This window comes from Polypterus senegalus, chromosome 8, assembly GCF_016835505.1.
Source record: "Polypterus senegalus isolate Bchr_013 chromosome 8, ASM1683550v1, whole genome shotgun sequence".
In the NCBI taxonomy this organism is placed as follows: Eukaryota; Metazoa; Chordata; class Cladistia; order Polypteriformes; family Polypteridae; genus Polypterus; species Polypterus senegalus.
Genome location: NC_053161.1, coordinates 103,689,807 through 103,712,584, shown reverse-complemented (window position 1 = coordinate 103,712,584; position 22,778 = coordinate 103,689,807). Strand labels below are relative to the sequence as shown.

General features: G+C 38.1%; 1 protein-coding gene across 11 annotated transcripts in view; it reads right to left on the bottom strand.

Annotated features, from left to right (window-relative positions):
* Positions 1–22,778, bottom strand: part of shank3a (SH3 and multiple ankyrin repeat domains 3a) — a 1,684,705-nt gene that overhangs the window by 142,863 nt on the left and 1,519,064 nt on the right. For all 11 annotated transcript variants that reach the window (XR_005634694.1, XM_039761519.1, XM_039761518.1 and 8 more), the window contains one exon: positions 21,672–21,754. Coding sequence is in view for 10 of the 11 variants with exons in the window: in XM_039761519.1 (XP_039617453.1) it covers positions 21,672–21,754 (83 nt within the window). In the remaining variant the exon portion in view is untranslated. The remainder of the gene's footprint in view (positions 1–21,671; positions 21,755–22,778) is intronic.

Here is a 22,778-nt window from a genome sequence, read left to right as displayed (position 1 = left end):
TATATATATATATATATATATATATATATATATATATATATATACATATATATACACATACATCCACATATATACATACTGTATATATATACAGTATATCTACATATCTACATATATACACACATATATATATATATATATATATATATATATAAACTGCTCAAAAAAATTACTTTTTTTTTTTTAAAACACTTTTTAATCAGAGTATAGCATAAAGTCAATGAAACTTATGGGATATTAATCTGGTCAGTTAAGTAGCAGAGGGGGTTGCACAGGTAGTCCAACTTCTCCAGGATGGCACATCAATACGTGTCATTGCCAGAAGGTTTGCTGTGTCTCCCTGCACAGTCTCAAGGGCATGGAGGAGATTCTAGGAGCCAAGCAGTTACTCTAGGGGAGCTGGAGAGGGCCATAGAAGGTCCATAACCCATCAGCAGGACCAGTATCTGCTCCTTTGGGCAAGGAGGAACAGGATGAGCACTACCAGAGTCCTACAAAATGACCTCCAGCAGGCCACTGGTGTGAATGTCTCTGACCAAACAACCAGAAAGACTTCATGAGGGTGACCCAAGGGCCCCATGTCCTCTAATGGGCCCTGAGCTCACTTCCCAGCAGCATGCAGCTCGATTGGCATTCGGCATAGAATACCAGAATTGGCAGATGCAACACTGGTGCCCTGTGCTTTTTACAGATGAGAGCAGGTTCACCCTGAGCACGTGACAGAAGTGAAAGGGTCTGGAGAAGCCATGGAGAACATTATGCTGCCTGTAACATCATTCAGCATGAGCAGTTTGGTGGTGGGTTAATGATTGTCTGGGGAGGCATATCCATGGAGGGTCACACAGACCGCTACAGGCTTGACAAAGGCACCTTGGCTGCCATTAGGTATCAGGATGAAATCCTTGGACCCATTGTCAGACCCTATGCTGGTACAGTGGCTCCTGGTGCACGACAATTCCTGGTCTCATGTGGTGAGAGTATGCAGGCAGTTCCTGGAGGATGAAGGAATAGATTACATTGACTGGCCACCACACTTTCCTGACCTAAATCCAATAGAACACCTGTGGGACATTATGTTTTGGTCCATCCAATGCCACCAGGTTGCACCTCAGACTGTCCAGGAGCTCAGTGATGCCCTGGTCCAGATCTGGGAGGAGATCCCCCACCATCTGTCATCTCATTAGAAGCATGCACCGATGTTGTCAGGCATGTATACAAGAACACAGGGGCCATACAAAGTGCTGCATACAATTTTGAGTTGCTGCAATTAAATTTTGGCAAAATGGACTAGCCTGCCACATAATCTTTTCACTCTGATTTTTGGGGCGTCTTTGAATTCAGGGCTCTGTAGGTTGATCATTTTCATTTCCATCAAACGATGTGGCATCCTTTCGTTCCTAACACATTACCCAGTCTATATCAGTATAGATATCCAGGAGGATTTCTTTTCCCCATTGAGATCTGATGTGTTTTCAAAGTGTTTCTTTAATTTTTTTGAGCAGTATATATATATATATATGTATATATATATATATATATATATATATATATAGTCATCCCTCGCTATATCGCGCTTCGACTTTTGCAGCTTCCCTCCATCGCGGATTTGAAATGTAAGCATATCTAAATATATATCACGGATTTTTCGCTGGTTCGCGAATTTCTGCGGACAATGGGTCTTTTAATTTGCAGATGGCTGAGAAGCTACCCATTCAGAATACGTATTACATATTAAATAAAACTCCTCAATGATATACGATGTGCTTCCCGCGCGGTGCTTGATTATTTGCTTTTCTCTATCTCTCTCACTCTCTCTGCCTGACGGAGGGGGTGTGAGTAGAGGGGCTGTTTGCACAGAGGCTGTTTGTCTAGAAGATACAGACGCTCCTCTACAAAATGCCGCTTTATCACGGTGCTTCGGCATACTTAAAAGCACATATTGATTTTTTGATTGCTTGCTTTTATCTCGCTCTCCCTCTGACATTCTCTGCTCCTGACGGCGCTCCTTTGAAGAGAAGATATATTTCCATTCTTTTAATTGTGAGAAAGACCTGTCATCTCTGTCTTGTCATGGAGCACAGTTTAAACTTTTGACTAAAGGGTGTTATTTCATGTCTAGAGGGCTCTAATAATGTTAACGGTGTGGGAGAGTTTATAAGGGCTTAAAATATATAAAAAATAACCATACAAACATATGGTTTCTACTTTACGGATTTTCATCTATCGTGGGGGATTCTGGAGCACAACCCCCGCGATCAAGGAGGGATTACTGTATATATATATATATATAGGAATAGTTTTACTGTCAAGTAATGCAAAGAGAATGCAACACGTGTTTCGCCCTAATACTGGGCTCATCAGACGTACACACTCACTGCACCCTCTCTCGGGAATAGAACCTCGGACGTCAGCGCTAGAGGCGAAGCCTCTTGCGTTGCGCCACGGCGTGTTGTTCATTTATTTGACACTATGTAGATCGGGGTATATATATATAGCAAAATACCCACGCTTCACAGCAGAGAAGTAGTGTATTAAAGAAGCTATGAAAAAAAAAAGGGAACATTTTAAAAATAACGTAACATGATTGTCAATGTAATTGTTTTGTGACTGTTAAGAATGTTGCTGTCATCAAGGATTTCTTTCAATCAGGTTCGTATTTGGATGATGTGTTGTGTTCAAGTTACATTCCGTGTTTGTCAACCATTGTAAAGATATCAGGTTTCATTCATCGATTCCTGTCTTACTGCATCAATAAACAGCTCGTCTTCCTCTTTATTTGAGACATCAAACACTGCGGCGCAGTGGTAGCGCTGCTGCCTCGCAGTTAGGGGACCAGGGTTCGCTTCCCGGGTCCTCCCTGCGTGGAGTTTGCATGTTCTCCCCGTGTCTGCGTGGGTTTCCTCCGGTGCTCGGTTTCCTCCCACGATCCAAAGACATGCAGGTTAGGTGGATTGGCGATTCTAAATTGGCCCTAGTGTGTGCTTGGTGTGTGGGTGTGTTTGTGTGTGTCCTGCGGTGGGTTGGCACCCTGCCCAGGATTGGTTCCTGCCTTGTGCCCTGTGTTGGCTGGGATTGGCTCCAGCAGACCCCCGTGACCCTGTATTCGGATTCAGCGGGTTGGAAAATGGATGGATGGATCACACACTGCATTCACAGGTTTTTTTTTTACACTGTCTTCCTTTAGCTGGACATTGACTTTTTCCACTGTGTGCTTTGTTTCCGCAGTAGCTGCACTTATGAATATGATTGTATGCGTCACTCCTGCGGTAGAGTGTTTCTATTGGATTGCCGCTGATATACGGCCTCATATGGGCAGGCATTCAATTATATGGGAGGCGTGACGATGCGAGAAACGCAACTCCGCCTCACACAGAGACTGAGCTGCAGGCTAAAATTTACAGTTATCTGAAATCTTATAGACATGACAGTTCTGTATCTAATTAAGCAAGACAAGCAACAACAGTTGTGAAATTAAAGCGGTAGCCCTCTAATTTAGCAATGCCTTAATAAAGCCATTTTGCCTGTGTGGTTATACTTAATTAACAGCCACCAAGAGGGAGCAGGAACAATATTAATTAATTTCCATAGATTAAACTGACTAACATGTTTCATATCCAATAAAGAACATAAAGAATTATTCTGGACAAGTAACAATAAGACATTTTTTTTTACTGTAACACAATTGGAAAGTCTTAATTATATTAAAATATCTTTAATTATAAGTGCTACAAATTACCGTGAACTAGATTCATTTTACAAGTCAATTTCTCAAGCAGTTTATTTGTATGTCTAGCTCTATCTGAGCAAAGGTCTGCTTTTATGACACTGACACACACACCCACAAGAAAACATTACGATTATCTTAAATGTTAGAATTAGAAGAAGTCAAAACAGATCTACTGAAATCATATCTAGTCTAATTTTTAAGCTTATGGTGAGAAAAGACAAGGGTGTTTTAAAACAATTTAGTTACCGTACTTACAAAGCAATACACTTTCCTTATTTTTATGCTTTTAATCAATAACACAATTTTAGTTTAACTAATTTCAGGAAACATTTTTCTTCTTCTTCTTCTGTGTGTACTTTGTTAATGTATATATATATATGTATATATATTGTGAGAGGTCACCAGAACACCATCAGATAGACACCAGTCTAAGTCCAAAAACACACATGTTTATTAAATAAATGTACCCAACACAGTCCCGCTCAGCACACTGTGCTCCCACACCAAACAAACACCCCTCAACACGGGCCTCTCAAATGTCTGGGGACCGCCTTTCTTCCTCCTGTCGCTGGAGCTTCGTCCACCTCCAGCTCCCAACTCTCACTCCCTGACTGTAAGAAGGCAGCCCCTTTACTCACCCAAACGTGCTCCAGGTGCTCGTTGATGTTCTTCCGGCGGCACTTCCTGGTGTGGCATGAGCACACCTTCCCAGGATGAGGCTTGGGGCGCCCCCTGGCAGTAGCCACGGGCTTCCACGGGTTTGAGCTCCCCTGCTACTTCCCCATTGTCCACTTTACTATCCAGGGCATTGCCCCCTCGCAGCCCAGGGGACGTATAGATCTCCTTCCAGGCGTCCCAGCTAGGTCTGGCCCCCAACCTCCTGCCACTATATATATAAGTGCTATTGAATCATGTAGACTGAAGGACAGGAGCACTTCTGGGTCATGAACTATATAAAGGAATGGGAAACCCAGCAAGCGTAGCCGGAGTTGGGTGGTAGAGTAACGGAGCTGCTGGGAGGAGAGGAGGATCATTTTGTTATTATTATTATTATTGATTTATTGTTTATGATGGTGATCATGGTGTCTACTGTGGCACCACAATTTCAGAAAGAAGAAATTAAAATTATTTTTGATACTTTTACCTGGTGTCTAGACGTTTGTCTGTGGGGATTAGAGGAGAGACAGCGACCCCTAGTATCACAATATATATATATATATATATATATATATATATATATATATATATATATATATATATATATATATATATACACAGACACACACACACAGACATACAATATAGTGGAAGAATAGGGCTAGTTTTAAAAATTTTTCATTTCTGTCAGTGCATTCAACATGTGAGACAAACAACCTGCACGCGTCTTCTATTAAATGGCTTAGTTTTTATCTCTTTACCTGAAATAGTAAATCAATGGTTTAGCCTAAAATACATTCAGTGAAATGTTACAATTCACTCCATAGTCAGGGATAGTTGTACAACAGCCCAGAGTTAATTGTAATATTATAAATCATGTCAACACCTGTAATGCTATTCATAGTTTTTTTATTCAAAACCTTCAATCAACAAAATTAGTGTGTTTGTGTGCAATGTATGTTAATCACAGTTAACATCAAACAGCATAATAAAACTAAACAGAATGTAACTGAACATAACGTACAACTGAGTACCAATTTTAACAGCTGGATATTACCGTATGTGTGTAGTATGTTGATCATTTATAGTTGCAGTATCAAAATATCAAACATAATAAACATGAAAAAGTGCAATTGTGCACCAATTTCAACAGTAACAGTGTTAATGACAATCACAACATAGTTGTGAAATGTGCAAAACCAACATCAGTAACAAAGTTAACTGAATGTTTGTGTATGTGTGTAATGTTAGTCTCCATCAGAATCACAGAGATGACAAATGTCCCCCTGGTGAATAGGCTTCACGGACCCAATTTGGACAGACTAGGAATGTCACCCAATTTTCCTTAGGCTGTATGTTACTAAACAAACTAAAAAAACTGTTTCTTACAAACAATGCAGAGTTTTTCTTAATTGTCTGAGGATTTTGTGTCAAGTGGCTTGATGTTTCTAATTTTTTTCTTTTCCTTTCTTAGATTTTTCTTTGGTGGCAGTTGCTTCATTTTTGATTTCTCTTGTTTCTTGTCCAGCATTTTTTTTTGGCAAATTTATTTTTTTGTTTTGCCTTGTTAGATTGTCTTCTGTGCTCTCCTTCTAAGACCATCTTGACTGAAGTAAAGTAGGTATTGCTGGTTGTTTTCTCGTTCCTCCTGTCAGTGTTTTTTTTCTGGGGCAACCTTTTATTATGGGTTGCATGACAAATGAGCTTAAGATATGACTGATTTTTTTCTGGGCTTATGAAGTGGCCTGAGGGCAGCTGGAAAAGCACATTGTGTCACATTTGAAGGATCAAAGTGAATCCTCAAATATGTCTGGATTTTAAGGCCCAATTCCACCGCACTGAAATCCATGCTGGATATTCCTTGGAGTGGCTAAAGCTGGAAGTGTTATCTTCACAATTCCTGGAATAACATAAATTGTCATAGTCTTTACTGGATTAATTTTCATTTCTGTTCATTATCTTCATGAGTGGACCACATACACTTTTGTCAAGGGGTTTAAGCTTGTGAATGCAATGTGGGTAAAATGACAACATCATAATTCCTCAAAATTTTGCCTGGTCGAAACTGTAACATTTTCTGAAACACTGTTAAAACTAGAGCTGTTTAGGAATGACAGACATATTTATACATGGTCCCTTTTGGACAAACTAACAATCATAAATATAATGATAATTATTAAGATTTGGTTGAAAACGCTTTGCAGTCAATGACTGCCTGGTTTGGAAACAATGGCCAACTACAAGTACTGGGTTTTCACTCTAGTGGTACTTTGCCAAGCCTTTACTGCAGATGTCTTCAGTTGCTGCTTGTTCGTTGGACTTTCTTGCATCAGTTTTGTCTTCAGCAAGTGAAATGCACGTCCAATTGGGTTGAGATCAGTTGATTGACTTGTCTTTGAAGAATATTCCACTACGTTGGGTTGAAAAGCACTTGGTTTGCTTTACCAGTAGTCTTTGGCTCATTGTCCATCTCCTACTGTGAAGCCTTGTCCTATCAGTTTTGCAGCATTTGGCTCAGTTGCAGCAGAGAATGCAGCCCTGTACAGTGCAGAATTCATCCTGCTACTTCTGCCAGCAGTCTTAATTTCAGTAAACACTTGTGACCCACTTTAATTGGCAATCAGGGTCAGGCATTCCCATTCCAAAACACTGTCTCCACCACATTTCACATATGATGTGGTATTCATTGTATCATGAGCCATTTCTTCTTTTCTCTTTCCAAAATATTGATCTTAGTTTCCTTTGTCCAAATAAAATTATTCCAGAACTGGACAGAGTTTTAAAAAAATGTTTTCTATCAAAGTATAATCCATCCTTGCTATGCTTGATGTTTACAAGTGGTTTGCACTATGCGGTAAACCCTCTATATTTACTTTCATGAAGCTTTCTCTTGATTGTAGACTTTGGTAATGATGGGTCTACCTCCCAGAGAGTGTTCTTGGGTTGGCTAAATGTTATAAAGGGGGTTATCTTCACCAAAAACAAAATTGTGCAATCATCCATCACAGTTCTCTTCCATGTTTGTCCAGGCCTTCTGGAGTTGCTGAGCTCACCAGTACATTCATTCTTTTTAGTTGAATGGACAACTGTTTGGACCTCATATTGATAGTTCACAGTGACAGCTTCCAAATGAAAATTCCACCACTGGAATCAATTTCAGACCTTTTACCTTCTTAATAATTAATGGAACGATGAAGAAACTGCTCCCACCTGACTGACAACTTGTCAGTTAAATGTCCAAATACTACTGAGCCCCGGAAAAAAGGGGACCATGTCAAAAAATGTCTGTCATTCCTGAATTGCTCATACAATATCTTACACCCCTTGATTTAGAGCTGAAAATACTCTACAATCACATAAGGATTGCTTTATTTCAAATCCCTTGTGATGATTGTCCAAATCATGTTTCTTCCATCTTAAAAATGTTGGGAAATTAAGGAGCTTTCTAAATAAACAGAATTCTGAGAAATTAATTAATGCATTTATTTCTAGTAGGATAGACTACTGCACTGCGCTGTTCACTTGATGTTCAAACTGTTCTTCATACAGTCTCCAGTTAATCCAAAATGCTGCTGCAAGAATTATTACAAGAACAAGAAAATACAAACACATAACTCCAGTTCTTAAATCCTTACACTGGCTCCCGGTTAAGTTTAGGGCAGATTTCAAAATCCTCCTTTTCACATATAAAGAATTAAATGACCAAGGTCTGGCTTACTTGTCTGAACTTATTGTGACTTACAAACCAGAGCGCACATTAAGATCTCAAGATGCTTATGATTACAAAGATTAATAAAATAACAGTGGGAGGTTAAGCTTTTAGTTACAGGGCCCCTAAACTGTGGAATGCCCCTTCGGTCTCAGCTTTTAAATCCCGACTGAAGACTCACTATTTCAGGTTAGCATAACCTGATTAGAGATGCTGATTAATTGTACAGACCGGATCTCTGTTGTTAGTCATTAGCACTAAAACATAAGTAACATGAGAGTTATAATTTGATACTAACCCTCACCTAACCCTGTTTCTCTTCTCGGTACTCAAATGTGGCACTTGGTGCCACAGCCCACCTGCCAAGTTGTTTTGCCTGCCTAAGGTAAAGTCATCCCTGATGAAGGATCGCAGGAATCGTGGTAAAGAGGGGTCCTTTCATCGGATTAGCAGTATTTCAGCTGTGGAATGGCCAAATGGGGGAGGCAGCTTGAAGGATGAGGATTTTGTTCTGTTCTGTATATTGTTTTATATTGTATCAACCCTCTTCTTTTTGACACCAACTGCTCGCCCAACCTACCAAGAAAGGAGTCTCTCTTTGAACTGTCTTTCCCAAGGTTTCTTCCATTTTTTTTTTTCTTGTCTTCTTAGAGAGTCAAGGCTGGAGGGCTGTCAAGAGGCAGGGCATGTTAAAGCCCATTGCGGCACCTCTTGTGTGATTTTGGGCTATACAAAAAAAAATAGTATTTTATATACAGAGCTATAATTATGAAAATTGTGTCACTGATCAATTACTTAATGACCTGATGTGTATATATACTGCTCAAAAAATTAAAAGAACACTTTTTAATCAAGTCAATGAAACATCTGGGTCAGTTAAGTAGCAGAGGGGATCATTAATCAGTTTCAGCTGCTTTGGAGTTAATGAAATTAACAACAGGTGCACTAGAGGGACAACAATGAGACGACCCCCAAAACAGGAATGTTTTTTTCTATTTTTTCACTAATTTTGCATTTGGCTACTGTCGATGTCACTATTGGTAGCATGAGGCGATACCTGGACTCTATAGAGGTTGCACAGGTAGTCCAACTTCTCCAGGATGGCACATCAATACATGCCATTGCCAGAAGGTGTGCTGTGTGTCCCAGCACAGCCTCAAGGGCATGGAGGAGATTCCAGGAGACAGGCAGTTACTCTAAGAGAGCTGGATGGGGCCCGTAGAAGGTCCTTAACCCATCAGCAGGACCGGTACCTGCTCCTTTGGGCAAGGAGGAACAGGATGAGCACTGCCAGAACCCTACAAAATGACCTCCAGCAGGTCACTGGTGTGAATGGCTCTGACCAAACAATCAGAAACAGACTTCATGAGGGCGGCCTGAGGGCCCGACGTCCTCTAGTGGGCCCTGTGCTCACTGCCTGACACTGTGGAGCTTGATTCAATTGTCCCTGTGCTTTTCACAGATGAAAACAGGTTCACCCTGAGCCCATGTGACAGATGTGAAAGAGTCTGGAGAAGTTGTGGAGAACGTTGTTATGCCTGTAACATCGTTCAGCATGACCAATTTGGCGGTGGGTCAGTGATGGTCTGGGGAGGCACATCCATGGAAGGATGCACAGACCTCTACAGGCTAGACAATGGCACCTTGACTGCCATTAGGTATCGGGATGAAATCCTTGCACCCATTGTCAGACCCTGGGTTCATCCTTGTGCACGACAATGCCCAACCTTATGTGGTGAGAGTATGAAGGCAGATCCTGGAGGATGAAGAAATTGATACTATTGACTGGCCCCCACTCTTGCCTGACCTAAATCTAATATACCTCTGGGACATTATGTTTCAGTCCATTTGGCGCTCAGTGATGCCCTGGTCCAGGTCTGGGAGGAGATCTCCCAGAATAACATCCGTCGTCTCATTAGGAACATCCCTCGATGTTGTCAGGCATGCATACAAGCACATGGGGGCCATACAAATTACAATTCTGAGTTGCTGCAATGAAATTTCGGCAAAATGGACTAGCCTGCCGCATCATTTTTTTCACTTGGATTTTCGGAGTGTCTTTAAATTCAGCCCCCTGTAGGTTGATAATTTTCATTTCCATCAAATGATGTGGCATCTTTTCGTTCCTAACACATTACCCAGTCCATATAAGTATAGATATCTAGAATGATTTTTTCCCATTGAGATCTGATGTGTTTTCAAAGCATTCCTTTAATTTTGACAGACTCCTTAATGTTGCTTGTAGCATGGTGCATTACTGGAGTAATTGATAGAATTTAATTTTTCTTTAGTTACCAGGTGCTCTTATTCTAATATATTTGTAACTTTATATTAAATGTTTAATATTTAAGAACATTACTTTATCCACTCTGTATCTATAAAATCCTAAGCCTAAAAATGCAGTAATTTTGTGCAACGATCCTATGTGACGTTTTAATGTCACTTTTTTTGTCACACTTTAAATCTGACTTATTTTATAACCCTAACCTTAACCCTACATATATATATTTGGTATCATTCTTTTCAGATGATTGTATCAAACTTTAATGTGATGTTGTTAGATTTTCAGATTCTTATTTTGTTTTTAAATTATAAACTAAAAAATATCAAGAACTCACGTCTCGCGAGATCAGACTTAACCAAGAGTGCCAAGAGATTTAACCATGCCTGGGGCTGGAAATAAAAGACAATGAGTAGGACAGCTGCTATACAGGCTTTTAAATGTTCGAAGTGCCATGCGAGATGCAGATCACATGCAAGGCAGCAGCTGATCGAGCAAAGTTGAGGTAAAAAACAAAAAAAATATTTGTTTTCCATTGTATCACTGTTTAAGAGGGGGTTTTGGAGGATTGACCATGTCTCCTTGGGGTGCATTCAGCCCCCCTTCTTCACAACACGAGTGGCAGACTGGCCACAACTGGGGATTGGGCACTTGCCCCCCTAGTTAAAAATAAATATATACAGTATATTCAGTTTATATAAAGAAGTTTCTAATTATGTACTGTATAATAGTATATTTGTAGCAAAGTATTGAATGTTTGTTTTTGTTTACTTTTTTGCATTTTCTTTATTACTTCAAATATAAAAAAGACAGTTTGAAGACTGGAATGAACTTCTAAATGAAAATGCATCATATAAGAATGAACCAAAATGAACTGAATTCAATGCAATCGACAAGGTCGGGAGTAGGTAGCTATGGTTTTTGGGAACGGCTGTGTCTGCTAATTTTAATTCCAACCTGCTGCTAATTAAATGTCTATTTAATTAGGTGGATTACCTCAACCCTCTGTCTCCAGTCTGATAAACTGGCAGTAGTACAGATTTTAATTCTCTTTGTAATTCAAAAAGATGCTTATTGTTGACACAGCTATTAGTGCACATTGAATGTAAAGATAAGACTAACCATTGTTTAATTTACTTGCCTGGTAAAATTTTAATTGCTTCTTTTTTGCTTGACTAGTAGCCTTTAAGCAATGAAATGAAAATAGCAAATCAGCTAATACTTATCTGTCAAAGATCTTAGCATTTGTACTTTTGTCTTTTTGTCATAATGTAGCTTGTCTTAATAATGCTAATAGAGGATGATGGAAATATGGAGTAGATATTTTAAAATTCATGTAGAGTATATTATTATAAAACTATTTAGATGTATTGTACGCTGATTGTCTGATTAAGTAGTTGCATGTATCACTGCCATAAACCACAGCAGAGAATGAAAATGTAGGAATTCCAAGGTCAGATCATTTTAAGTAGTTAATGGCTCTTGATGCGTATAGTGGATCAGCTGTTAAGCAGTAGACCTATAGCCTAAAATTAAATGAAATGTTGATGTCAAAACAATCATACAGAGACAGTTCCAAAGATGTTTTAATAAGTTAAATACATGTGTAAGGCTAAAGGCAACAGCTAAAGGCAGGGGAATAGAAGTTATATCTCCAAGGGTCCTGGGTGTGGATGTTGATTAAGGGGACACCATCTATCATTACACCTTAATACAATCACATAGGGAGTGATAATGTGTGGAGTACAGATACAGAAAGAACATGACACCCAATTGTTTCCTTACTGGAGTAACAACTAGAGCTATGAGAATATAATTATTCTCTTCTAAACAGGTCAGGAAACAGCTACAAGTTTACCAATTTCAGTATTTGACTTTTAGTAAATGTGCAAACATTTCTGAAAAGATGTTTTCACTTTATCATTATGAATAACTGAGTGTAGACTGATGGGCAAAAATTACAAATTTATCCATTCATAATAAAATCTATGAAATCTATAACATGATAAAGTTTACACAAAGTGAAGGCGCTCTAAATTGTTTTTGAATCCACTGTATGAAAAAGGCAGATTTAATGGTGAGATGTATCAGAAGGAAAACCAAGTATAAGAAACAAGTGCCTGCTTAGTGTAGTTTAATAAGAAATCAGAGCAGGTGCTCCAGACAGATAAAGATTCTGAAGGCTATGCAGTTGGACCTTAAAGACATCTTATTTTTGCTCATTTTATAATAGCGTTGCTTTTCTGTCTTCAACCAACACATCTGTAAACAGGAAGACATGGAGGTCTAGCACTTTTCTCTATAAATTGCAACCAAGGATTAGAGATATTTCACTGCAAGGGTTTATTGTGGTCTACCCATGTGTTATAAGAAATTTCTGTCTATAAAAGTGACTGCTTGTTACTGAACAGAACAAGATGTAAAAGCAAGAGATCCCTAATAGTATGAGTGCAGTGAAATGTGTGGGAATTAGAACAGGGGCAAAAGAAGAAAGATGAGAAGGAATTAAAGTAATGCATTAGTGGGATGTGGTGGCAGGTAGTTCATGCAAGGTATTTGTTGCTTAATTTAATGGGTTTTCTCATTCACTGTAAATCCTCCACTGTGTATGTTTTGTTGCTTATCTGGCACATTTCTTTTTTTTTTTTTTTTAATTTTTATTTATTAATTTTATTACAATCAATACATAGCAATCCAGTTTTTACAAAAAAAAAAAGAATTATGTTAAGAACAGATCGATCCCCACCCCTGAGAGAGAGAGCAAGCCAAACGGTGTAAAATTTAAGGCTTGTAAAAATACCTAAATTAATAAATTCCCTGTGCTTTATAAACTTATTTTAAAATATTACTGATTAGATCCTGCCATGTTTTGAAAAAAGTCTGTACAGATCCTCTAACTGAGTATTTGACTTTTTCCAATTTTAAATAGTATAACACATCAGTTTCCCACTGACTTAAAAGAGGAGAGTTTGGGTTCTTCCAGTTTATCAGAATAAGTCTGCGTGCCAACAGTGTAGTGAATGCAATCACAATTTGTTTGTCCTTCTCCACTTTAAGACCCTCTGGAAGAACCCCAAACACAGCTGTTAATGGGTTAGGAGGGATTGTGAGTCTGATATATTCTGATATATTAATTGAGAGGTCATTTTCCCAGTATCCTCTTGGATCTTTGAAAGGAAGGGATTGTAAAATGATTTTATATATTGTAGAGATGGAGTCTAATTCCTCAAAATTGAGCAATATTTTTTCCAGCGTGGATGAGGGTGCAAGATTAGGAAAATCTGGAAGGTTCTGTTTAACAAAGTTCCTGATTTGAAGATAGTGAAAGAAATTTGTAGCTGGAATGTTAAATTTGGAATGTAATTGTTCATAGGATGCAAAGACGTTGTCTATATAAAGATCTCTAAGCAAGTTAATCCCAAATTTTTCCAGATATTAAAAACTGCATATGTTTGTGAAGGTTGAAAGAGGTGGTTCTTTTGCAGGGGTGCCACAGAAAGAAGCTTCTCCGTCTTAAAATGCTTTCTACATTGGTTCCAGATTCTAAGTGAGTGGAGCACAATTGGGTTATTAGTGTATTGCCGAAAACGTGTGTTTATTGGAGCACAAAGCAGGGAATACAAAGAAGTACTGCAGGATTTTACTTCTATTGCGGTCCATGCCTGTGTATGTTCTTCTATTTGTGTCCAGGTTCTTATCGCCTGTATATTTGCCGCCCAGTAATAAAACTGGAAGTTAGGTAGAGCCATGCCGCCTTCTACCTTTTGCCTTTGTAGGGTCGCTCTTTTGATGCGTGGATGTTTAGAATTTCAAATAAATGAGGTTATTGTTGAATCTAATTGCTTAAAGAACGATTTATTAATGTATATTGGTATGTTTTGAAATAAAAAAAGGAGCTTAGGAAGAATATTCATCTTAACAGTGTTAATTCTTCCAGCTAGAGTGAGATGAAAGGTTGACCATCTATGCAAGTCTTGTTTAATTTTTTCCATGCAGACGACGAAATTTTGTTGATATAGAGCTTTATGTTTACTTGTGATGTTTACGAGGTATTTAAACTGTTCTGCAATGATAAAAGGTAGGGTGTCTAATCTAATATTATATGCTTGAGAATTCACCGGAAAGAGTACACTTTTATTCAGATTAATTCTGAGACCAGAGATCTTTTGAAATTCTGTGAGTGCTGCTAAGACTGCAGGCACAGAATTTTCTGGGTCCGATATATACAATACCATATCATCTGCAATCTGGCACATTTCTTAGTCAGCAGTGGCATGTGTACATCTCATTGTACTTGAGTTAATATTTGGTTATTTTTGATGTTTTCAGTTAATATTTTTAATAGTGTCTTATAATCTTGGTATTTCAGTTTATGTAATGTTGTTTAACTTTTATTATATTTTATGAAAACTTCTTTCAATTGGAAATGACTACTCTTCGGAAATACAGTATGATAAATTATGTCTTTTAGCTTTAACCTTTCTGTTGATTTGCCAAGTCCAGCTATGATATAGGGAATGGGTGCAAGTATATACATAGCAAGTGACCTCAGAAATGGAGCAAGTGTTTCGGTACAATATGATAGTATAACTAATGGGCTAGAGTAGAAAGACTTTGTAGGAGTTTCTAGAGAGTCTGAACCTTTCAAGGTAGCAGCTGGCACAAATATGACAGAAATTCCATAAATCCAAATATCTTTATAAATATGTCTGCCTACATATTCTCACAATTGCAATTTAGGGATGGTATTCAGAGTGTCCTTTTTTTTTACTGTGCATGAAAATGTGTGACTTGAGCATAATTTAGTCTAGTCAGACTTGGTAAGATAAACTTCAGCTTCCCACAATAGTTATTATAAAACTTGTAAATAAAATTGAATAGACATTTCTGGGCAGCAAGAAGATATTTGAATTCTAGAAGGAAATTAGTAAGGAGTAATATAAACTTAAAGAGAACATTTAACCTGAACAGAACTGAGCCACTGTGCACACCAATTCTGTCAATATTCTGTTTCACTGTCCAGATGTATGTGCGTTTCACCTGTGGTCCCAGGACGCCCAGGAGGAGGAGAGGAGGGCTTGTGCCTCCTCCAGACCGCGAGGGGGCGTCCGTCCTGGTTATATACGGGACCACAGGTACAGGGCTTGGAAGCCCAGCCCTGTAGGGACCCGTGGACACCGCCAGGCGGCGCCCCGATGCCGGTTTACCCTGTGTGGTCTTTGGCCGGGGATGGAGCCCGGCCGGGACGCCTTGAAAGACCGGAGGAGGCGTGTACCTCCTCCAGACTGAGTGGGGGCGTCCGTCCTGGTTAGGCAGGGGGCCTCGGGTACAGGGCTTGGAAGCCCAGCCCTGTAGGGACCCGTGGCCACCGCCAGGCGGCGCGCCAGTGCCTAATTATCCCGGGAGCCCGGCACTTCCGCCACACCAGGAAGTGCCGGGGGGAAGACTTTGTGTGGCGCCCGGAGAGCCGCCAGGAAAGCAGCCGACACTTCCGCCACGCTGGGGCGTGGCTAAGGAGAAGAGGCCGGAAACACCTGGGGCTCATCCGGGGCATTATTTAAGGGGCCGCCTCCCTCCAGTCATTTGTGTGGAAGTCGGGAGGCAGAAGACGGAGCTGGAGAGAGGACAGGAGGCAGCCAGAGGAAAGGCACAGTGACTGTGGGCCCTGGACTTTTGGGGGATTCGGTGCTGAAGGCACTAGGGTTGTGTGAGTGCACGTGACATTTATAACTTGAATATATCTTATAAATATTGTAAATAAACAGTGTGTGGAGCAAAATATGTCGTCCGTCTGTCTGTGCTGGGGCCAGCGTTCACACACCATATGCAGCAACAATTTTTGCACAGAGGTATATGAGAAACAGAACTTCTTTGTGTGAATTTTGTAATGCAATTGTCTGTGTCTGACCCAATTTAGAATTAAAAAAGCGATGAAATGATATATGTAAGTTATATGATATTACAGGAAAACAGAAAAAATATAGCTTCTGAAAAGAAAAAAAAATCACTGCTTAGAACATAATTCCTATGACTATTTAACTTTTCTGTTACTGCTTAAGAGAGAACTTTCAGGTTTAGACTTTATAAACTGAAATTTACCTTGACATTTTTTAAGTGTCCATAAAAAAGCATTTACTCTGTTGCTGATCAATCAATACCTTACTCTCAAGATGCAATACGTGTTACCTAGTGACTAAAAATAATTTTTAAATTCTTCTTCAAATCAGCTAATGATAGTTTGTAATCTCGACATTATACTACCAGTAATAAGTACACCTTTATAAGAGAGAGTTCAAAGTTAATAAAGAAGCCAATTTAGTTCTCACTCAAAGTCCCAAGTTGCACAGTATACAGCTCCCAAAAAAAGCAAAGTTATAAGTGTATGGTATTAATGTGCCTACGTTAATTTAAGAAAATGTAATCACTTTGGAAGCATTTGGGAACTATGTTTTGTTAATATCTACACGTTCAGAGCAAACATTCCCTTAGTCTGTGGACTCATACAAATTGTATTAGGATTATGCTATTGGTCAGAAGTGGATCTGGAGCCATCTCCACTTTCATGTGCACTCCCACCACCTTCTCCCCCCAGCCTCACCCTTCTTCATTTATTGGGTCGTTGTCATGTGATTGGACAGGCAAAGGGAACTTTAATGCTAATAGAGCTAGAGTTGAGTTGTTATTACATGTAATTATCTGACCCCATTTGACCTGCTTTTATTCTGCTTTTTTGCTTGTGTTTTTGTGATTGCCAATGTGATTTCACCCTTTTGAATTATTATTTTTTTTGTTCTTGGATAATGGACTTAAATAAATGCATATGTTTTTTTTTCACATGCTTGGTAAGGCTCCTCAATTGGTTTTTGCTAATCCAAATCTATATGCAAAGCAGAATGTACACTGCCTTCCATAGTTGACTAATTGGCTGTCCATTATCCAATCCAGTGGTGTGGCTTAAACAACCCAAGAGACATGCTGGTATATGCTTCTGATGGCACTGTATGAAATACATGTGCCATTAGTATAATATATAGATATATAACACAGAAGCTGGCAGAATTTACTTTACCTGTATTACTTTGCTTTGGAATGTTTCCATTTATAACATTACACTAGTTGGTCTGGTTTAGTTTTGGTTTAATACAGTGGTTAGCTTTATTGCCTCACTGGGTCAAAAACCTAGTTTTAATCTGCAGAATAAGCTCTATATGTGTGAAGTGTGTATATTTTCTGTATTTACAAAAAGAGTTCCTTTTATGTCAAAGAGGTGCATATTTTGTTAAATGGCAATTCTGCATGTTTTTGCATCAGCAAATGTGATTTTGCGAATGAATGTGTAGTGCAGTGGATTCATGTTACATTCAATTGAATCATGCTTTGATGCATTAGAATTAAATGTCAAGACGAAGGTAAAGAATTTAGGGGAAACTATTGACTCTGACCTGAATTTTAAACCGCATATTAATCAGATCACTAGGACAGCATTTTTTCACCTAAGAAACACAGCAAAAGTTAGACCTCTTATATCACTGAAAAATACTGAGAAATTAGTTCACGCTTTTGTTTTCAGTCGACTAGATTACTGTAACGCACTCCTCTCAGGACTACCCAAAAAGGACATAAATCGTTTGCAACGAGTGCAGAATGCAGCTGCTAGAATCCTAACTAGGAAAAGAAAATCCGAGCACATCTCCAGTTTTGATGTCACTACACTGGTTACCTGTGTCATTCAGGATTGACTTTAAAATTCTGCTTATGGTTTACAAAGCCTTAAATAATCTCGCTCCATCTTATATATCGGAGTGTCATACATCTTATATTCCAAATCGTAACCTTAGATCTTCAAATAAGTGTCTGCTTAGAATTCCAAGAGCTAAACTTAAAATAAATAAAATAAAATCTGGAATAGCTTGCCAATAGAAATTCGCCAGGCTAATATGGTGGAGCACTTTAAAACACTGCTGAAAACTCATTACTTTAACATGGCTTTCTCATAACTTCATTTTAGTTTAATCCTGATGCTCTGTATATTCAATTAATTATCATTACTATTCATGGTGGCTCCAAAATCCGTACTAACCCCTAATCTCTCTTCTGTTCTTTTTCCGGTTATCTGTGGTAGCGAACTGCACCACCACCACTTAATCAAAGCACTGTGATGTCCTTACATTGAGGGATTAAAGGCCAGAAGTCCACGTGATCGCTATCATCAAGTCCTACCATAAGAAGCCTGAATACAATGAGGACTGACTGAGATCATTCATGTTAGGTAGAATGCTTAGAGGGGGTTGGGTGGTCTCATGGCCTGGAACCCCTGCAGATTTTATTTTTTCTCCAGCCGTCTGGAGTGTTTTTTGTTGTTTTCTGTCCTCCCTGACCATCAGACCTTACTTTTATTCGATGTTAATTAGTGTTCTCTTATTTTAATTCTGACTTTGTCTTTATTTCTCATCATTTCATTTTCTTTCTTAATAATGTAAAGCACTTTGAGCTACATTATTTGTATAAAAATGTGCTATATAAATAAATGTTGTTGTTGTTGTTGCTAAGCACAATACTGCTTGGAAATGATTCCACCCTTTTGCTTTTGAATATGCACTCTCAGAAAAAGAATGGATGGATGAGTATTACATTTATTATAATTAGACCAGTTACGGCACACTGCACGATAACATGCAGTGAATACACTTGACTTGAGCATTCATAATTTTCCTATTCTTTCTCTGTATGTTTAATATTCATTTGCTCAGAGGTTGATGTGCTTGCTGATTCCTGAGCAGCTCTTCTTTTCTCCACCCTAGCGGCCTGCTTCTTCTCTTCTTTTGTCGACATCTTTTCGCACTAAAACTGATTAATTCAGTGTTTGTGTTGCAATAACTTAGTACATTTTCTTTAATTTTTCACTTAAGCTGGCACTTAAGTCTTCAATCTGTCTCAAGAATGATTTAAGATATGAAAAGGTGGGGGAAGTGATAGCGAAGGTGGTAGGGAATGAGAACAGCGCCCATATGCATGTACTGCACGGCTGCCCTGCTGCCCGCTGCCGAGAGTTGATTCTACAATAAAATGAAATAAAAATAAAAAGAGGAATAACCTTGGAGGTCAATCATCATTCGAGATAGTAGGCGTCACATAGTATATGTGTATCTAATTTCAGGTCAATAGGTCAAATAGTTTGCGAGTTACAGGTGATTTAAAATCCTGGACAGATAAACAAACAGCCATTGTAGCGTATTATATATCAAAATTACTATTGTTTAAATCATTAAAAGGTAATATCCACAATTAATAGCAAATCTAGAGGTCAAATGATCCACACAAAATTGGAAATGACTCATTATTACATAAATAGGTAAGTGCATAAGATAGACTTATAGCACATAAGCAGTAGTTCCAAGATATCAACTCAAGCTATATATGTAGGTCACACTGTTGCAAGCTGTCTAGGTTTGCCATACTTTACAAAAGCGTCCATATGTACAGATAATTGATTCCAAAAAAGCTAATTCAACATACTGCATATATATTTAGAGTAACACAATATCACAACTACAGTTTAACCATTTCAATTTTTTATTATTAAAATTAAATATTTATTTCTTTACAACTATAATCTTTTTTAATATGAGATGCCAACTTTAATATATGTGCTGGTTGTGACTTTGTTGTAGTTCCTGAAGAAAACATATATGGTGATCCAGATCTAATTATGCAATTTTCATTACACTATAACTTATTAAGTTTATTACATAGAAAATCACTCGAAAAGTCCCAGACCATTGAGAAGTGTGTGAACTGACGACATGAAGAATCGTCTTCGCGACGAACTGGAATCATCCCCAAATAAATTGAAGTCATCCAGACGATCTGGATCTGGACCAACCTGTACATTTTGGTGTAATTATTAAATTAGTTCTTTATTACATGTGATTCAGTTCAGCTTATCTATACTAAGAAAACAAAACAAAAAACACCAACATCTTCTCTTTGTTATTATGACTTTTATTTTATTACTTTAAAAGTGTAATATCAGTGAAAAATCAAAAAACAAAATCACTGCTAATGAATAAATCTAATGAAGCAGAGACACTAATAATTTGATTGGATTCTGCGCCTTCTTGGACACTTTTGCTTCATTCATATTAACCAAAACAGATTAAACAGAGCTTTGGATATTAGCCTGAACTTGCTCTAAAGAAAGTGTAAAGGTTGTGCAAAGTTTAATCTATATAATCTGGTTTGGGTGGTAATTGATATGAAGATGCAGAATAAGAAAATGAAAAAAAAAACCAATGCTAAAAATAAAATAGTATGAAAAATCTGCTTTTAACATAAAGGTCAATAATAGGGCATTTTTTTAAGATTCTGTTATTACACCACTCTAATAATTAAATGTCTTAATAATAGTAGACCTAATTATTTAAGAAACTTCTGAAAGAACTCCTAGATTACATTAATACTGCAAATTTTCTTTGGCAGAACCAGACAATGAGCAGCATTCTCTACATTAATGCTTGTACGACTTTGAAGATATTAGTGGAAATAATGTAGCATATCTGCTTTCTCAATGGCCACATTCTAACAACTACTGGAGGTTAGTTAAACAAAGCCTTTAGATTCACAGTTGTCTAGTATCTAAGGGAAACTGTCTTTCTGAATTGTATTAATATAAGCAATCACATTTGAACTGCACATTACATAGGTTATTGTTTTTTCACTGATTTACAGACAGGTAACACAATTAGGTTTGAGTTTGAAATTCTTGTGAACGAATACATGACAAAAAGTAATAAAGTCAATAGATTTTGACAAGTTATTATGAGTGTCAGAGATTTTAAATACAGCACCAGGACCGACTGTTGTAACTGGAACATTAATGATTTGTTACAAGGAGCATTTTAAAATGAATTAAAATGCCTATATATAATTAAGCTAGACATACTTTTCTTTTTTTGAAGAACAAGATATAAGATAATATGTTGGTAAAAAGCTCAATTTTAGATGGTGCTTCTTATAAACAAATTTGTTCAACTATGAGCAGAATTATATTCCACAAACTGCCTTCTACTATCTAACATAGTGTGCTTCACACAGATATACTGAAATTGCCCACAGAATAAAAGTTACCTTTTGAATGGTGTGCGAACATATGTAGCTGATTTATATTAACAGAGATACAACAGTTGGTGAAAATGGGTGTCTTCTCTGGTTCTATATGTTTCCTTTTAGAAAATGACAACAACATGAAGAAAAGCCAAATGACAAATGCAGATGTACTAAATGTATTTCTTCCTTACCTTTTGCACCACGTAAAACAAATCCAAAGCCTTCATTCTCTTTCTTCTGCAGGACAGCAGTCTTCTCTTCAATGATGTAATCGCTGGGAAGAAAGGAGAAAAGCGCCACCAGGTGAGAATTCAATACCATCCCGCTGGTGGTCCTGCTTCTCTCCTGGACTCCACTATATTATTGTTCAGCATCATCCAAAAAATGAGGCGATAACAAGAAATTCTACTGTCAGCTCTGGATGTTTATCAGCAAACTGGACGGCTTATATATAGAAAAAATATCTATATCCAAAAAATCTTCACTGTACTGATCATTCATGAATTGTAGTGTATGTTAAAGAAACTGCTGGACTCTTTCTGAATTACTCTAATAAATTAAAATAAGGCTACAATACAATTTTTCTGAAATAGTTGCCTTTGTGTTTTCTCCATATGTTCACTGTTTTCCCCAACTGCTTTCGTTCTTGTGAAAGAAACTGAAAAGCCAAAACACGGAGATGTAAAGTAATCTTGCTATTGAAATATAAATAAATGAATGAAAATGCTAAGCTTGCAATAATTCCAAAGAATTAAAAAACAATGCTTTCCTCTTCTCCATTGAGCAGATGCTTTGAACTGTGCAGCAGCATAAATGAGCTCAGCCGATTTTGTAAAAGCCGCATGGCCACCGACACACAGATACACATATATACACTCACAAACACACCCTCCACCCTGGCACAGCAGAGTACACCAAGGGCCCACCGGTTTCATCTCGTCCAGTTTTTTTACATAATAGATGGAGTAGATGAAAAGGATACACCGCATCACATCTTAACCATGATGCTCCTCCTATTTACACATTTAACACAAGCCATCTGCTGAAGTTTAACTAGCAGGCATAGCTAAGGAGCTGTCTACACAAAAGAAATGACTCACAGCGGGGCAGTGGGGTGGGCTTGGGGGAGGGTGGTGGATGAGAAAGAGAGAGAGAAACAGAAAGAGAAACAGAAAGCGAGAGAGTCTGGCTAGTGAAGAGAAACCAAGAAAGGAAAGGCGGCAAGGAGAGAGGCAAAAGTAACAATATGATAAAAAATAACAATAAAAATAATAATAAACAAGAAAAAAACACAAGGA